The following is a 17,738-nucleotide window of genomic DNA, read 5'->3' as shown; positions in this document are numbered from 1 at the left end:
GAAAAGGAACATGAGAAGGACCTTTCTTTTATTGTAAGAATATAAACACTCATGATGAGCCGTTTGTTTGTACTGAAAACATGATACATGAGTGACCCCTCCAAGTGAATTCTCTTTTCAGTTGTCCCCCTCCAGGGAGGTCAAAGATCAGGATCATCTCAACACTGAGCAGGTACAGATTCTGTGTCTTGCCTCAGGACACTTTAACAGGCTGGACAACCAAGCATGAATGCATTATCTATATTCATGTAATATATCTGTGTGACCCTTGCCAAGGCTGTCTGCAGCATGTCTCCATATTATGTCGGCATCCCACCTGTGCTATAGAGTAGTCAGAAGAGTTGGTGGCCTGCATGCCCTCGTTGCCACTGATCCCCACTCCAACGTGAGCCGTCTGAATCATGCCCACGTCGTTTGCACCGTCGCCAATCGCTAGTGTGATGGCCTTCACGTGTTTCTTCACCATGTCCACAATCTCTGACTTCTGCAGCGGAGACACTCTGCAGAAACAGTACAAAGAGAAAGATGGATTAATATTTTTGGAGTGTACACAGCTGTCTGTACCATTAGGAAATCAGAGATGGTGAGGCTGGAAGATAAAACAACACTGTTTTAGATATAGAGGGGGAAAAAACAAAGATGCCAGCAATTAGGAAAGACCAATAAAGCCTGAAAGGGTGGGAAACAGTTGAAAGGGAAAACGAAAGAGATGGATGAGAGGCTGGCAAACACACACACTGTGTTTACTGCTCTACACCGGGTATTAGGAAACAATGATTCACTGTTCTGCTAATAAGACGTGGGTAGCTTATGTTTGATGTTTTTATATATGTGTGTGCTTATGCCTCGGAGAGAGTGTGTATGTGTGTGTTTAGGGAGCTTCCAGTGGTACTCCACCCTCTTGACCTGTATCACTGATCCTCCTGTTCATAACCGGTTCTGTCTCTTCAATGACAATGAAGGACCCAGGGAGGCTCGATTACAGACGTTTCCCTCAGGGCCGCTGAGAGACGATAGTTAGGTGTTCTGCAGAAGTACTGTGGATATTTCTTTTTTCATTTTATGGTGCCATGTGCTGTATCTGCAGACAAATGAGACCACAGCCCTCTATTGTATTGGTTTTCTGTTTGGCTTTACCGAAGTGGTTTGTGTGTGTTCTTTTTCAATCAATCCTTAATTTCTTCCACTATCTGCCATGGAAAAACTGATGTGTACTAGAAATAAAAAAATAAACAAAAATGGTAGGGGACGGTCTCTTGCAGGTTTCGCTTGCTTTTATAATGTTTTTAATTTATGAAAGGAGCCATTTTCTTCATTTCCTTCATAACAATTCTAAGAAAAACACTTCTTTCAAGTTCATTCTTGACAATCTCCCCACAAGATCGTGTTAGTGGCTTTTGATCATATCACATGGTATTCCTCAGCAGAGGGAGCTTGCCAATGCAGTTGTCCTGGCATTTTTGCAAGTTCTCATTTTTTCTGAGCATTTTAAGGACTTTAAGGACTTAAAAAATGATCTTGACAGTTCCTTTCTGATCTTGAAAACAGCACCTCAAGGTCCATTTAGTAGCTGCTCTGGAGGCTTTAATGGATCACAGTGTTAATTTTGGGACGTAGTGGTGAGAGAAGAGGTTTTTTTTTATATATATGATCTTGCTTCTCACATGCATATGTATATCAGTCTTTATTTGTGTAGTTGTAAATACTTATTCCTGTCCTTTTAAACCTTTCAGGGCATGTACAATATTTCACATCTTTTTATTTTAGTTTATGCAACTTATTATTTTGTTTCGGGTACTACTGTCTTTGATATCACTTGACTCTCTTGTCAGTTACTTATTGTGCTTTAACTTGATTGTAGCTGTATGCAGCAGGCAACATTTTTTAATTGGGGAAAAATAAAATATGTCTTATCTTATTTCAAAGTTTGGCCCTGGATAATGTTTTTTTTAGAAAAATATATAAGGGAATGATCGTGTTTTACTGGTAGGGATCTCAGGAGGTGCTTGTGTGAGAATAATCCAACCCCTCACACTGTGTTTACGTTCTCAAAACCTGCATTCTGGAGCCAATGACTAGGCTTGAATTCGTCTTCATCTCTGTTTTCAGAACATTCTTTGTATGAAGAGGCGTTCCTACTGCCCGTCATTCACATGTGCACAGTTTAAGTGAGTCTGTTCTTACTACCTGCAACCTGTACAGTGAAAACAAATATATCTAAGGCGGAGACAGGGGAGAAAAGTGATACCAGGACTGAGATTAAACTTGTATAATATAGGTTATATTTCCAACAGTAGATGACTCTACAACTGTAGTGGTTTATGTGCAGTATGAGACAAAAAGAATATTACATTAAAGCTAGGATATCTGGAGGTACAGTAGGCCATTTGCCTATTGGATTAATAGAGATTAACCCAAATCCAGATATTAAATATTTACTTTACATTTCCCAGGTGATATAGTAATTTCCTGAGCCTCAGTGATGTATTAGGTGATTGTAATTTGAGTGTTAACACTGGATTATCCACTCCAATACTTCAAACAGTTCCTGTAAAGACCGTTTCACAATGACTGCTTCTGTGTGTGTGTTTTAAATACAGCTCTTACTCTTAGGTTCTGCACTAAATTCCCACTATGTTCGTCAGCGCTCTGATAATGATATTACAAAATTAAATTATGTGCAGCTGCATGAGCAATCACATGCAAACAGAATACAATATAATGCTTTGATAAATATATTATATAATTAAATAGTGAACAGACATGACCCTTCACGCTCGCGCACGCACACACACGCGCACGCACACGCACGCACACACACACACACACACACACACACACACACACACACACACACACACACACACACACACACAGCTGCAGCCCTGGAGTCATAAAGATGGACTATCTTCCATGAATATGTAAAAAGAATCATGTCGCGGTCAAGCTGAAATCACAAAGCCGGGTGGTCTGCTTAGTATTCATACTTATGAGCGTGCAAAAACACACAAATTTACACACATGCACAGAAACACACAAACCTCCAACACACACCAGAGGATGTTTCCAGTGGAAAACCTCAGAGAGTCTTTGCCTCTGTAGTCGCTGCTAAAGGATGGGATCAACCTCTGCTCTTTGTTTTTCCTGTTCCTGCGTCTGAAGTGTGTGTGAGTGTGTCTATCTGTACGTTTCTCGGCCTCTGATCACAAATCTCCCTTTATCTCTCTCCCTGTCTCACTCTACCTTTCCTCTAAACACAGCTAACAGTGTCTGGGATTGTGTAAAGTGGCGTTGGAGAGATGAAAGGCTCCCAGTGCTCTTCACGGTGGAACTGAGCAGAAAATAAGCAGCCACTAAGTCCTCCGATAAACAAACGCGCAGTGAAGTCAGGAAGCCATGCGTACGAGTGCACGCCGACTCTACCGCCCCTGAGACACACAGGCACACATTCCCAAACTGTGAAACATCACACACACACACACACACACACACACACACACACACACACACACACACACACAGTAGGTGAGACATTATCTCACAGGCACCTCTTTACATTAAAGTTAAAGCTCATTATGTACAGACACCTTATTAACAGTGTCATGTCCTGGATGAGTAAACATATACGCACAACAGGAATCACCTACAGCGGCAATTCAGGACCTCCGGGACCTCCCAAGACATCAGGAGATGATTACAGGTGACGGAAAGAACAAAAAACTAATTCTGTAACTTCTCTGATCTTTCTTCTTTTTTAAAAAAAAATCCTGGATAGTTTTATCTCACAGGGACTCAGGGACACAGAGTTATACAATTAAAGGGGCCGAGCAGCTAAACTCTTTAGTTGAAGTGTACAGAAATCCTGAATGTAGCTTGTAATGAGACAATGTTTGGAATTAAAGGTTCATAGACCCAAAATGGTTGTGAACTACTGACCTACTATCTACCAGAGTCGGTACATTTTTCCCTTCATTTCTTTGATTGATAAATATATTTTTTTTAAAAAGCCTTTTTTAGACACATTTCTCAAATATTGAATATTATCTAAATATATGCACATGTACAAGAACTAAACACTCATTTAATATGATCTTAAACTGGCAAATCCAAAAAGAAAGTGTTATGCTGACTGGGTAAATCTAGGGCTGCCCTCACCAAACTACAGTAAGAAAAAGGGTTGAAACATATGCAAAAGAGAAAACTTCAGATACTCATGCATAGAGGAACAGAAGTACAGTATAGTATGTACTGATGACGTCCATGTAACTTATAAAAGACTTTCCATGACAACTCCAAATATTTCTGCTCCTTTAAACTCAATTACCTGAAGTTTGCTCTTTTGCACATTATTTTAAACTGGCTAAAATTTGATTTAAACCAGGAACTATGAATAGGCCAAGATATTTAATGCCAACTTCAATACTGTTCATGTTTTCAATTTTTGGTTCTATGGACACATTTTGGCCTTGCCAATTAAATCATGGATGTTCGATACCCAGCCCTCACCAGGTTAGCAAGAGAGATACTGAGGGGAGGAGGGAGTGGGGAAGGAGAGAGGGATGGAGTGAAGGAGAGAGGAAAGGAAGCTAGAGGCTGTTTGCAGAGTCCGGATATGGCCTGGATATGCAAGGGAGAGTCAATTACTTCCCTCCTGGCTGCACACACATGCACACACGCACACACACAAATGCACACACACACACACACACACACATGCACACACACACACACACACACACACACACACACATTTTTACACACAGAGACAAAAGACGAGTGGAAACTCTTTTGTTAAACATCACAGCTGGTGTGGAGTGGAGCATGACCAAAAAAGGGAACGTGCAGTAAACATTGTATGAACAAAGTGCACCTTGTATGAATGGAAATGTATAATGGCTATGTCTGTGTGGGTGTGTGTATGTGTGTGTATGTGTTGGTGCCAATTCCAGGGGTACCAGCAGTCAGTGAGTCATGGCTTTGACATTTCCATCCAGTGTACTGTATTAAATTACTCCTGCTGTGCAGGAGAACAAGCTTTTATCATCCTTGTTCATTTGCTGACCGTAGGCGACCGACAACCTTTACGAACACACAGACACAGGTATACAGGCCTGTGCATGAACACACACACTGACACACTCACTATTTACCATGCACACAACAGAGACAGAATTTATCTGTGTGTGATTATGGATTTTTTCTTTCTCCAGTTGGTGAATGGCTTACTTAATTAAAGGAGTAGTTTGGGGATTTAAATCACAATGATACCCACTCTCACCCACCATCTCCTATCAACACTTAATCAAGCATTTCACACTAATCAGGATTAATTTTAATGTTTAATGTGTCATCACACCTCATATCCTCACCTTTACCTGAGGAAGACCATTTGTGGGCAAAACATACATGTGCAGGAAAAAAAGCAGCTAACAAACAAGAGTTTGTTAAAGAAAGACTGTTCAAATTTCAGTGCGCTGACAACCTATCTGTCTCTCTTCGTACATGGAGGTTTGCCCACAACAGCACAGCGATGCAGTGAAATTGTAAATGTTTTTTTGTTTTTTTTTATTTAACACAGGATGCTTGTCATTCTGACAAATTAAAATTCCAGAGTTTGTCTAGACTTTGTTGCAGACTGATTTGTTGCGGTTTTTGGTCAAAAGACTGTCCACACTCGGGGACTTTCTCCTTTCATACTCCTTTTATGGGCACCAAGTATTCTCCATGCCATGTTTTAACAGAAGGGAATTCATATTGGATGACCAACACAAATTGTGATTTCCTATCCACTAATTATTCCATCAGCTGCACCACAGACAAATTTTGATTTACAGTATATCTTGCAACCATTTTCTGTAAGTCAGAAGCTGAATGTAAGCTGAACTCTCAAGACAAATAAAGCACTAACAATTTAAGCACTAACTTCAGAATTCCAGACCTATACAGATACTCTGGAATAACCCCAATGTTTGCTTATGCATGTGTATACGTGTGATGAATAAGTCTTCCCTACCGGCAGCAGATGACAGCCTTGCAGGACAACGCCAAGTCAAGGAAAGCCTGGCGGAGCTCGAAGGACAGTGCATATTTCAGTGTCTGACCATCAATGATCAGTGCCAGCTCATTTTCCTTCCTCAAAGAGTCGCCCAGGGATGAACAGTGAGCTGTCAGTGTGGCACGAGTAGCCTGCAAGGACACAAAGACACAAAGAGAATGGTTAGCATTTTTCTTAAATCTTCTTTTAAATCTCCATCATCTTGTCTATGTGTCAAGTCAGCAACATACACACGAACACATCACTGCTCATAAGGATGTACAGTCTAACCCTGAACTTCACCACTAATTGGCGACAGTCTTAAATCCTAATCTGCACCCAAACCAATCATAACTCTAAGTCTCACTTAAAAATCTTTTTCTTCTGAGATCTGGCAGCGGTCCTTTCAAGTGACCACATTTTCAGGTTTAATGTTTTTGTGGTGACATTGTGGCCTCACAAAGTGGTGAAAATACAAATCACACACATCAAAACACACAGACCAATTTGTTGAAAGGTCAAAACCACTGGCAGTGAATGGGAGACATGTGCTCCTGGTTGCACAGGCTGCTTTCATCTGGGGGAAAGAATTTGCTCCTGTGTACACTAAACAATTAAGAATGCCAACATAAAGTTCACAGTGGCCCTAGACATCAACCAACACACTATTGCTGCGAGGTCCTGGGGACATGTTGAACCATGTCATGAAATCTTAAATCTTTACTTCACACAGCAACAGCACACCACAGAGGGTGAAAATATGCAAAAGAGACACACACTACGAGGAAAGAGGGGAAAAAAGATAAATGAGCTGGACTAAAATGCATCATTCATTTTTAACAGCGTGTTAAAGCGTGTGTGTGTGCGTGTATGTGTGTGTTTGTCTATTGGTTTGTTTGAACGCCAGCTTGCCTGCCGGGCAGTAGTTTGGGGCAGTTTTGATGGAGCTCTTGATAATAGAGGAACAGGGATTAATAGAGAAAATAAACATCCCACAGCGTCGTAATGAATTCCATGTGGAGGAGCAGGCACGCTACATGCTACCAGTCAGGCCCACACACCGACACACCGACACACTCACACTCACACACACACACACACACACACACACACACACACACACACACACACACACACACACACACACACACACACCTGAGTTCTTAATTTCCACTAACTGAAATCATGATTTCCATGGGATCCCAATGTTATAGGTTATTAACATTGTTTTATAGCATTTCATGGTTCAATATGCACCATGTTTGCCTTGTGTGGTCCATTTGTACCTTTGAGATGTTAAATAGAAGTTCAGTTGATTATCTAATAAGAAATGAAAAAAAGAAAGTAACTACTTTTAGCTTTCACTTTTAACTTCTAGGTCTGACATACTTTTTACTGCTCTTTACATTAAAAAGATCGCCAGGTGAATTCAGGTTAAAGCCTCTTTGAATCCCTCCAACATGAAACAGATGGAACAAGAATGTTTTATCCATCAAGTACTGTCCAAAACTGTAGAAAAACATCTCAATAACTGTCTATCTAGGGACAATTTTGTTAGTTGTACATGTGGAATTCTGCTTATACACATAATAAACAAGGAAGGATGCAAACTGAAATGCCCCATAACAGGAACTGTTTGTGGAAACATGGGAAATGCAACTAACCACATAGTTATCTGCTACACGAGACTAAATAATAGATACAAAAGTGCAAACATTTCAAAATTTGGCGTTGTCAGGAATCTACACAGTCTCTCACAGTGGGTTGTTGGCGGCCATCAGACCTGAGAGGCCAGTGACCCGCAGAGAGACGACCCCTCTGTCAACCAATCAGCATGTGCACGAGACAACACAGCGAGCACACACGCTCACGTATACATGTATGTAATACAATACGAACAATGCAGCCTCTCTTCTTCTTGCCAAATAGCGATGCACACATGTGTCCACACACAAGTGTCCCTCCTCTTCCAAAAATTCCCTGCTCTTGTTTTCTCAGCCTGGGGCTGTGTGTTTTTCTTTGTATGCCGGAATTCCTGTTTGCATTCACCTTTTCCCCCAAACAGGGCAAAGGAAAACAAAAACATAATGAAAGGATTAAAGGAGATTACAGGTTGTCAGAGTTCTGAAACTCAAACTGTCTATGTGTGTGTGTGATGTGCATGTGTTTTTACAGAGGATTGAAACACGTGTATGCATGTTTGAGTGTGTCTGTTTGCATGTAAGTGCACAGGGGTTGTGTGTGAGTGCACATGTGTCACACATGAGAAGTCTGACAAAACCTCCTTTTTTCCTCCACCTTGTCCTGACCTCATCACAGAGGAATGGACACAAACTTCAGCTTCACTTCAAGCTTCAGCAGCATCACACAAAGTAAACAACACATAAGTGGTGGGTGTTGGTGCTCACAGTCTTGCAGAACTTTCTGCATGGGGCTTGATTCTGTGAAGCTTTCCAACATGATATGAGCAGGTGTGAGAGAGGACAGCCTCAAATATCACACTGATTTGTTTAGATGATGAACTTTTGTAATTGTCACATTACATAAGCCACTAAACGAGAGGGTTGCACACATTAGTGAGGCCTCAAGTGAATGCAAACAGATCACCAGCCTAGCAGTGAGGTGCTAATACACCACAGCGACTTGTCACAGCAGGTCCAGTCAATGCATTAGCGGCAGCTAAGATAGCCGGGGATAATAACCAGACTAAGTCTGCAGGGAGCAGTAGAAGATTAAAAAGGTTACGAAGGTACAAACACTAGTCAGTGCTTAAAGCTAACAGTCAGCTACTTAGTAGAGTACAGCGAGTCCAGACCTAAGTGTATCCTCATGACAAAGAATGCCGACTCTACATGAAAAGAAACAGCTTACAAAAGGTCCACTATGATCTGTTAACACTTTCTCAAAGTGTACAAACATTAAGCCAAAAGAAAAATCCATTACTTTGTAACTTTCCTCTTTCTCACGCTAAATTACCTGCTATTTTTGGAGACCTCAGAGGAAAAAAATGCTTAATTCTTTGATTGCACCAGTTGCGATATGACAGATCTCATTAGCAGGCATTTTTGTGTTCCAAACTAAATGTTTATTTTTCATATGCATCTGAGCTTGAAGAGGGCAGAAACACTAACACACACACACACACACACACACACACACACACACACACACACACACACACACACACACACACACACACACAGACTTTGTAAACCATGTTCACAGGCCCTTCTGCTTGGAATTTTATCAGGTTTATATTTGGATCACAAAATAGGCAGGGCATGGGGGCGGTTTGAGATACAGCAGGTCGCCTTCTCTTATTGCATATTTTACCATAAAACGTATAAGAACAAACACACACCCACACACACAGATACCTATCTATATACAGTATAAATGTACAAACTGAGGATGGGGAAAGCCAAATTTTGATCTGATCCAGACCACCCTCTCTTTTCAAAGAGCGCTCAATCGCTAGTGCCATTCTAACAAATGTACATAGCCAAGGTTTAAAATATACAAAACAAGCACTAAGCGAGATAAATGAGGAAGGGTACCAAGAAAAGGAGACCGATGAGGGACAGGGAGTGTGAACCAGACTCGGGGGGGGGGGGGGGGGGGGGGACGAAAAGAGAAAGAGCTGCTCAGGGTGAAAGAAGGCGGAGAAAGACACGCTCATATCTGAAGTGCAGATTCTGTCACCAGTGAGATTTAATATACCGTTTAATTATCTGACTGTGCATCTGTGCAAACACCCACATCCTCTGCTGCCGGAGCCAGAAACACACACATACGCACACATGCACACACACACCGTTGACCAAAAAAATAGACACAGACAGACATGTGGACTCAACAGTGGGAGGCCTTATGTGTAAAAAACTAATAAAAATTGAAAAATGCCAGAACAATAGAGCAAGTTGAGGCACTAAAAAATGTGATTGCATGTGTGTGCGCATGTGTGTGCCTAAAGATGATTAATGAGCAGAAGAGAGATGCTGTTTGTTTAAGGGTTGTACTGCGGGCAGCATGACGGGGAGAGGGGGATTGTGGGAAAGTTAGATGTAATGTATATTCAGAACTATCAAGTTGATCAGGGTGATCATCTCATGCCACTGCATCTAGGATAAACAGAGTATGTGTTCGTGATTTAAGAAGACAGAAGACAGAAAGCAGACTTTACATTTGTACGCTTGTGTTTCCTTAAGTATTGACTAAACAGAAGGAGACAGGGCAAAGACTTGTGTCAGTCTGTGTGTGGCATGTGATCTGAAGGTGACAGATGGTGCTTGTCACAGCTTCGGCGGTCGCAAACCGTTTACCCAGGAGGCATTGCTCGCAGGGTTTGTTTTGATGAGGAGGAGCACCAAAAGGAGATCTCATTACCACTCGTTCATCGCCCTCACATGGCTCAGCAAAATCTCCCTCTTTTCTTCTTTCTCTATCCAGATTGTTCGTCTCCAACATGAAGCATAATAAACACTTCCCCTGATTTTTTTGCAAACACACTTCTGCGTTTCCACTGGGATAAACACACATATTTTGATGCTTGTTCCTGCTCTCCCTCTAACACACAGGCACACATTTTTCCTGTGAAGTCGCTTCCTGTGCATAGAGAGAGTGCTGACAGATGTGGAGGTAGTAGTGTGAAGGAGACATGAAGCGGAGAATGGGCTTGGCAGGGGAGGGGAGGCTCAGGGGGGGGTTGCATCTGCTGCCAAGACTGGCAGGATCCACTGCACAGAGCAAACTTCACACTGGGTGCGATAGAGAGAACGAAAAGTGGGGACAAATTTTTAAAAACAGGGGCAAGAGGTCAACTCCTAGGTGTGATTTTGATAAGTGGGTTCTGTTTTCGCTCACGTGCAGGTTGCTCTTTCACACAGGCCCACATGCATGAAGAAGCTGAGCCAGTGCAAGCTATTTTAAGCGCAAGATAAGTGTCGCACTGAAGACAGTGTCGCTTTCATCCATGCCGACCACCGCTCACAAACTGAGCTCTCTGAAGTTGTCGACAGGCATGACTGTGACACCAGAGCCCTCTACATTCACACACGAGAGAGAATGTTTCTTCTTTTACACCCATAAGAACAAATGTCAAGTCGAGTCACTGATATAGTGTTTATGAGGAAGAGGATATTGATTAACTGATCTGACAAATATCTGATTGTCTCATATCATGATTGTGTATAAGGGGATGTGAATCAGTGTTCATTATTCCATTTTTAACTGGCCTTTGTTTGTCACGTTGTTTATTCTGCCTCATATTTGCACCCCAGGCTCTAATGCATAGTGTAGATCATACACTCGTCACATGAAAAAAATTCAACCCGTGACTCATGGTTTATGTTTCATGTCAAACAGCTGTCCCTCTCAACTTTCCTTTCTCTCTGTGTGCTTTATAGAAATGCATTAGTACAACCACTTCACTAAGGAACTCTTTGAACTATAAAAACACATCTAATCTTACACCTCTTCAACAATAATAACACACCTCCTGAAGCTTGTGCAGATTCAAAAACTTGCTCAAGGACACATCAGCAGGGGGGCCGATTGCCATCACTGTGTATTAAGGTCAAGATGAAAGATGGATTCCCTACTGCACTGAGTTGTTTAAAGTTGCTGCTAAATGGAGTGTACTGAATGGAAAGTCTGTCTCCATTTGGCATGAGGAGCTTTTAAAACTGCAGCACACAAAATCATATTAAGAATAATTGAAATCATAGTGAGTGTTGATTCAATTTTGTAGTCTTTCTCCTCTAAAAATATTCTGTGGGTTTAGGCCAGGGAATTTTTCTTAGTTATAGTAGCCATTAATTTTCATTCGACCTAAGATGATAGAAAGACAAAAATGCGTCCTTTCAAAAAATTTTCACTTGATCAGCTCAGCCACTTCACTCACCATTTCCTGCCACAGCTTTTTTGTTTATACTGCCCCGTCTTTAGACAGCACCTCTCAGCAATGATCTAAATCCTTCACTGCTACAGTACATCCTGCCTCATTACAAGTCATTCAGCTGTAAAAGAGATGTTTTCTTTTCTGGCGTGTAGGTGCAGAAAAATACACAAACCTTCTGATAACAAAAGCTCTTCTCTTATGTGCTATTGGACCTACCTACTGTACATCTACGTTTAATCTCCTGGGGGAGTTTCTTCAGGGACGACAGGCGTAACATTCCCTATGGCTGCAATTAAAGCTTATAGACAAGAATCTCAACTATGTATAAGCAATAAGAGCATGGCATAAACTTTTTTTAATGTTATCAGATGTTATCCGAGCCAAATGTTTCATCTTCCGACCCGGGCTATATTGACTGGCCGGCAATCACACTTTGAACTGTTTACTGGAACAGTACAGTATGCGATCAAACAAGGTGGACAGGCTGCTAACAGAATCTTCCAAACTGTATTAAAAACGATCCACTTATAGGGCTAACTGCATTCACTTCCACCCTCTTGCACTAAATGTATAGGCAATACTAAAGTACCTTTATTACCCTTACATTAAATGTTCACCCTGTCTAACTGAATTTACTCAGTGTCTAAGTGGCCTTGCACGCTGTCTGGCTTTTGACCAGTAGTTCCCAAAGTCTGGGAGCTTCCAGACACCATTTCCATGTTAATAAGACATCACAACTATTTCTTTTACTAGAAATTGGCACAATACGGGGAAGCAAAGTGATTATAGGTGTGAAGTAGTGCAATTAAACTTAAAATCGTGACCAACTTTAAAATCTTTTCGCATGGGATTCCAATTGGATGCAATTTTAACCAAACAGAGGTCTTTATGTTGATCATGCTAACGGCTAATAAAATCACTCTAAAGGCTGTTCAAAACACCCACCATCTACCATGACTTACAAAAGCAAGAAAATTATGAATGTAAACATAGATGTCTCTCCATCAAAGTTTAACACACACTTTAGGCCCACAAACACTGCACTCACACACAAAACCCATAAACAAACATACACAAGCACACACACACACACAGTGCAGACGCTTAAAATTTATGAGGCATAATCCCCCCAGTCTCGCATATAAACAAACTGTAAAAGGGAACACACTGTGATTGTGTGTGTGTGAGTGTGTACACGTTTGAGCGTGAGCACACATGTGGCCTTTGGGGAGTGTGTGAAAGAGACAGACGGATACAGACACACATGACAGTAATCAAGCCACTTAAGCTAAGCGGTCACACATGAAACCTGAATGCAAAGAACACATAACTGGGGTAGAAATCGAATCTGGACATACAGAATGTCTAAGATCTCACTCTAAATAGCAGAAAGAACACAGTTAGACTGAATGTACAGTCTGTACAACAACACGGGGCACTGTGTGTAATGTTGTGAAAGAGACAGAAGGAAAGAAGTGATAGTTCAGGTTGTCTCTTTTCATCCCTTTCTCCAAAGGGACACCAGAGACTTTAATTACCTGCACCTGTGAGCACACAAAGAGCCCCACCCACCAATCTGGCTGTGGACCACACCCTAGTTCCCACAGTAACCTGCTTAAGACCCCACCACATAACTGCCCTCCCTCCTGTGCACACACAAAAACACACATAAATCCCCAATACTGTACAAAGCGATGACGAAGGAGGTCAGAAGGAGTAAGAGGAGGCTGTACTCACATCCAGAGAGTCTTCGTTGACGATGATGAGAGACATGCCATGTGTCACCAGGCGACAGGAGTAACCTGAGGAGAGTAGAAAGTAGTGGATGAGGGGGTGGGAGGGAGATTAGATTTACTCAAACTCAAAACACAGGTGAAAAACTGGTCTCATGTACGACTGGATTCGCAAAATCCTGCTCCGTTCTTGAACACAGCTAACTGACTCCATTCTCTTCCATCAGCCTCCAGACAACATAATATCTTTATTGGGTCTGTAATGCAATTACTAGTCTGCTGAATTTAATATTTCACTGGACACATTTAAATTACAGACATAATTTGCATGGAAATGTCATCATATTCCTAGTAAAATCTTGCTTTATAAAAAATGGGATCCGTTAACTGTTGTGTCTAAGATTTAATATATATATATATTTAGTTATATATATATATATATATATATATATATATATATATATATATACTTGGATTAGTTTGGGCTCAATTTTGATGTTTTCTGAATGTTTGAATGAAAGGGGAATTAGTCAGTAGGAACATCTCTAATTCTGACACTAATACAGGTATAGTGCGCAGTTCGGTCACATAAAGGTGTGTGAAAAGTGCCATAGGATGTCCCAACTTGGCAAGAAGGTGTTTACTCAGAAAATGTTGTTTTTCAGGTCTTGTGGACATCTGCCACCAACTTCCTTCATGACTGCCAAGACAAACCAACCGCACTAATGTGATTGCTGTGCAGCTTTTGTGTCCACTCGCCACTAGAACATTTCGAGATTGGAGACATGTCTGGCATTTCACAGCGTGCATAAGGCCAGCTATTCTTCTAGCCATGATTTAATTAACTCCACAATACATACAGTTTCCTATTCGGCTGCACATCAGGCTGCAGTGATAAGGGGAATTCCACATTACTGCTGGATTTGCCTACATCACTGAGCTCACTTTCCAATTTAAAATCACATTTTGTCCACTGTTTTTATCTTAAATGCTTTCACCTATATTGATGGCAGTCTCCTGCTTGTCTCCAGTGAGAACCCAGATCTTGATGTCAGCCCTCATCAGAGTGGCGATGGTCTCTGGCACGCCAGCCTGGAGACGATCCTCTATGGCTGTGGCGCCCAAAAGCATTAAGTTCTGTTGGTGGAACAGAAGACGTGACAGCTTCAGAGACAGAAATCCCCAGAAAAGTAAGATTTTAAAAAAAAGTGAGGACAAAATATGGCATAAAACAGGAGAGTTGGTTAAAGTCATATTTAGGCTACAAATTCAGCCAGACATCTCCAGCCTGTATGTGAGGGCTCTTTCTCTCCACAGAACATCATCCATGTCTAATTTGAGGATGAGAACGATGCCAGCGAGTTCAGTTCAGTTGATGCAGCAGCTCAGTTCGGGCCTCTCTACCAACTCTGTGTCTTCGAGCCAAAAAGTAACCCATTACCTTTTCCCCCCTTGCTTTAATTTGTTCAGCATTTAAATGCATGTGTACCCTCATTAGACACACTCGGACGCACACACAAACACTTGCACAGACACACAAGTTAACACTACTGTGTTGTTGACTCCAGTTTTATGGGGCTTTTGGCAGGCTGGTGCAGGTAATTACCCTTGTGGTCTCCCAGTCTGTGCTCCCCTCCTCCTCCTCCTGCTTCCTCTTTTTTTCCCCTCTTCACTTACTTTTCTCACCTCGGCTCTCTATGCTAAATCCTCGGTTTTCCCACCTATCAGTTCATTGCTCCTCTGAATTTCCTCTCAACCGAAATCTCTGAAGTCTTTCGTTCACGTTTTAACCCATTCAGTGCTAACCTTCTGACCAACCAACAAGATTTCCACGTCATCCATTTACATTCTGCTAAAAGAAAAGACACCTTAAACAGAAATGTGACTGTGTATTGCAGCTTATGAAGGAGGACTGTGTTTATTGAAGGGTGGGAATCAGTGGAGCCACTCTGCCACCTGCTGGCAAACATGAAGGATGGGTTTGTGTGTGTGTGAGTCAAGTATGTAGCAGGCCGAATTAGGTTCTTTTAGGTCTCTGCTTTGATTTCGATCTATTTTTGAATTCTATTGAAATTTATATCTGCGACAAAAGGAAATTCATTAAAAAATGAACCTGTCCTCCTTGAAGTTGTAGGGCAGACTTTTTGAGACTGTTTAACTCTTTAAAAAAGGATATTTTAAGACTTCCAGACACTTCATTTTCACCAATACATCTCTTATAAAAGGTCAGAGGCCAGCAATACATATCACTACAGAGAAAGAGATGGTGTGTTTACCTTTTCCAGTAGTTCATAACACTCCTCTAGTTTCTGAGCGCGGTCTTTGAGCACTGTGCTGACACGATTGTATTCCTTTAGCCATTCCTGGTAGGCTTCTTCTTCCAGGTCCACGTAGGCAAAACACAGAGTCCTCAGGCCTGGACAGATGGGAGGAGGGTAAGACGATCAATCAGTGCAATCATAGAGCAGGAACAGATTATTATTTTTTAAATGGGAGTGAGCAGTCTGAAAATGATAAATGGATATCCAGTCAAACAAACAACAGAGAGACACTTAAACATCACATCCTCTCCCTCTGTCTTTTCTCCTTTTTCTTACCTTCAGTTGCAAACTGTTCCAGATGAGCAACAGTTAACTCTTTGTACTGGGAAGCCTCAGTCAGACGTTCAAAAATGACATTATCCTGCAAGACAACAAAATGAGAAATTCAGCTTTCAATAAAAAATGTTCAAAGACGTTCAGAAGGCTGAATTAAAATCATGATGAGATAAACATACAGCTCCTTTGCAGTACAGGCGTAGCTTCCCGTCGGGGGTTCTGACCACCACAGACATACGTTTGCGGTTACTGTAAAGGAAACAGAGGGTTTAGTTTCGAAACAGTCTTATATTTCAGAGTTATTTACTGACTGAGAAGAACATTTATGGGAGTATTACCTGGAAAACTCCAGCACATTCAGCAGCTCGTAGCTCATCTCTTTTCCTCTCTGAAACGCACAATAAAATGTCAGCTCCTAACTTTACAAAAAGCAGCTCTTATAGCAGTAAAACACACACATACACACTTACAGCTTCGATTATGACTGAATGCGGGGTTCTTGCAGTGAAGACAAAGCCGAGCCCTTTGGCTCCTTTGACTAGTGCTCCTTCATCTGGTGAAGAGGCCTGGTAAATGATCTGGTTTTCCTCTCTCTCTGGGACCACCGTGTGGCACACTGCCATCATTGTCAGGAACTCACAGATTTGAGGTGATGTAGGCTGAACACGTACAAACAAACAGAGTGGTTTTTAACAGTATCCTTTATTCACTTTTGGGCAGAGTATGTTTGCTATAAATATGAGAAAAGCTTCAGAGACACCTACATGATTCTTCTCGATGTTTTGGATAAGAGCTGGGTCGTCAAACTCTGTAGAGTTATTGCTGCTGGATGGCAGATTGCTGTGAGACAAGAAAAGGCTATTCATGACTGGAGTTACTTTAGTTTTTGGCATTCAAATAGCATTTCAGGCTAAAATACGGGAATTTTTGTCAGTTTTTACTTTATGGTTCTGAACGAAGCATGCACAGTACATTTTTTTCTCAAAGCATGCAGAGCCTCAAACGAAGAGAAGAATATTAGACAGGGGAAGACGGATGAGAAGGACAGAGGAGAAGGTCACAAACCTGAAGTCCTCCATTGAACGATCACAGTCAAGATCAGGGAAGTGGCTGCAGTGATGAATGAGGTTGTTTTGCAGAAGGAATCAGTTGATGAGTTGATTAGTTCATTTTATCATGCATGCAAGATAACAGCTGATTCTTTACTACTGGTTAGTCGAAGACATTAATTAGTTTAACAAGTAAGGATTAAAGGAAACTCATTTAAAAGTGAACCGATTGGCATTCTGAGCTAATTTTCTTTTAGTAGGTGGCTACTTTCAGAGATAGAGCCAACAAATAAGATGAATGTACAAACAATAGATGACTGACCCATATGTTATCCCCGCAATGGTACACTTCTTAAAGTGCATGACGTTACAGGTGAGAGTTCCTGTCTTGTCGGAAAAGAGATACTTCACCTGGAGAATACAGAC

General features: G+C 41.5%; 1 protein-coding gene across 4 annotated transcripts in view; it reads right to left on the bottom strand.

Annotated features, from left to right (window-relative positions):
- The window catches only part of atp8a2 (ATPase phospholipid transporting 8A2), a 49,766-nt gene that overhangs the window by 13,974 nt on the left and 18,054 nt on the right, over positions 1–17,738 (bottom strand). For 2 of the 4 annotated variants that reach the window (XM_073488266.1, XM_073488270.1), the window contains 12 exons: positions 17,635–17,723; positions 17,329–17,373; positions 17,028–17,103; positions 16,734–16,922; positions 16,602–16,651; positions 16,443–16,512; positions 16,264–16,348; positions 15,943–16,082; positions 14,665–14,803; positions 13,671–13,735; positions 6,014–6,186; positions 317–500 (listed from right to left, as the gene is read on the bottom strand). In XM_073488266.1, the coding sequence (XP_073344367.1) occupies positions 317–500; positions 6,014–6,186; positions 13,671–13,735; positions 14,665–14,803; positions 15,943–16,082; positions 16,264–16,348; positions 16,443–16,512; positions 16,602–16,651; positions 16,734–16,922; positions 17,028–17,103; positions 17,329–17,373; positions 17,635–17,723 (1,305 nt within the window). The remainder of the gene's footprint in view (positions 1–316; positions 501–6,013; positions 6,187–13,670; positions 13,736–14,664; positions 14,804–15,942; positions 16,083–16,263; positions 16,349–16,442; positions 16,513–16,601; positions 16,652–16,733; positions 16,923–17,027; positions 17,104–17,328; positions 17,374–17,634; positions 17,724–17,738) is intronic. The other 2 variants (XM_073488268.1, XM_073488269.1) reach the window with 1 other exon arrangement.

Source organism: Pagrus major, chromosome 19 (genome assembly GCF_040436345.1).
Source record: "Pagrus major chromosome 19, Pma_NU_1.0".
Classification (NCBI taxonomy): domain Eukaryota; kingdom Metazoa; phylum Chordata; class Actinopteri; order Spariformes; family Sparidae; genus Pagrus; species Pagrus major.
Note: the sequence above shows the minus strand (reverse complement) of the source record. Positions and strands in the feature narration are given on the sequence as shown.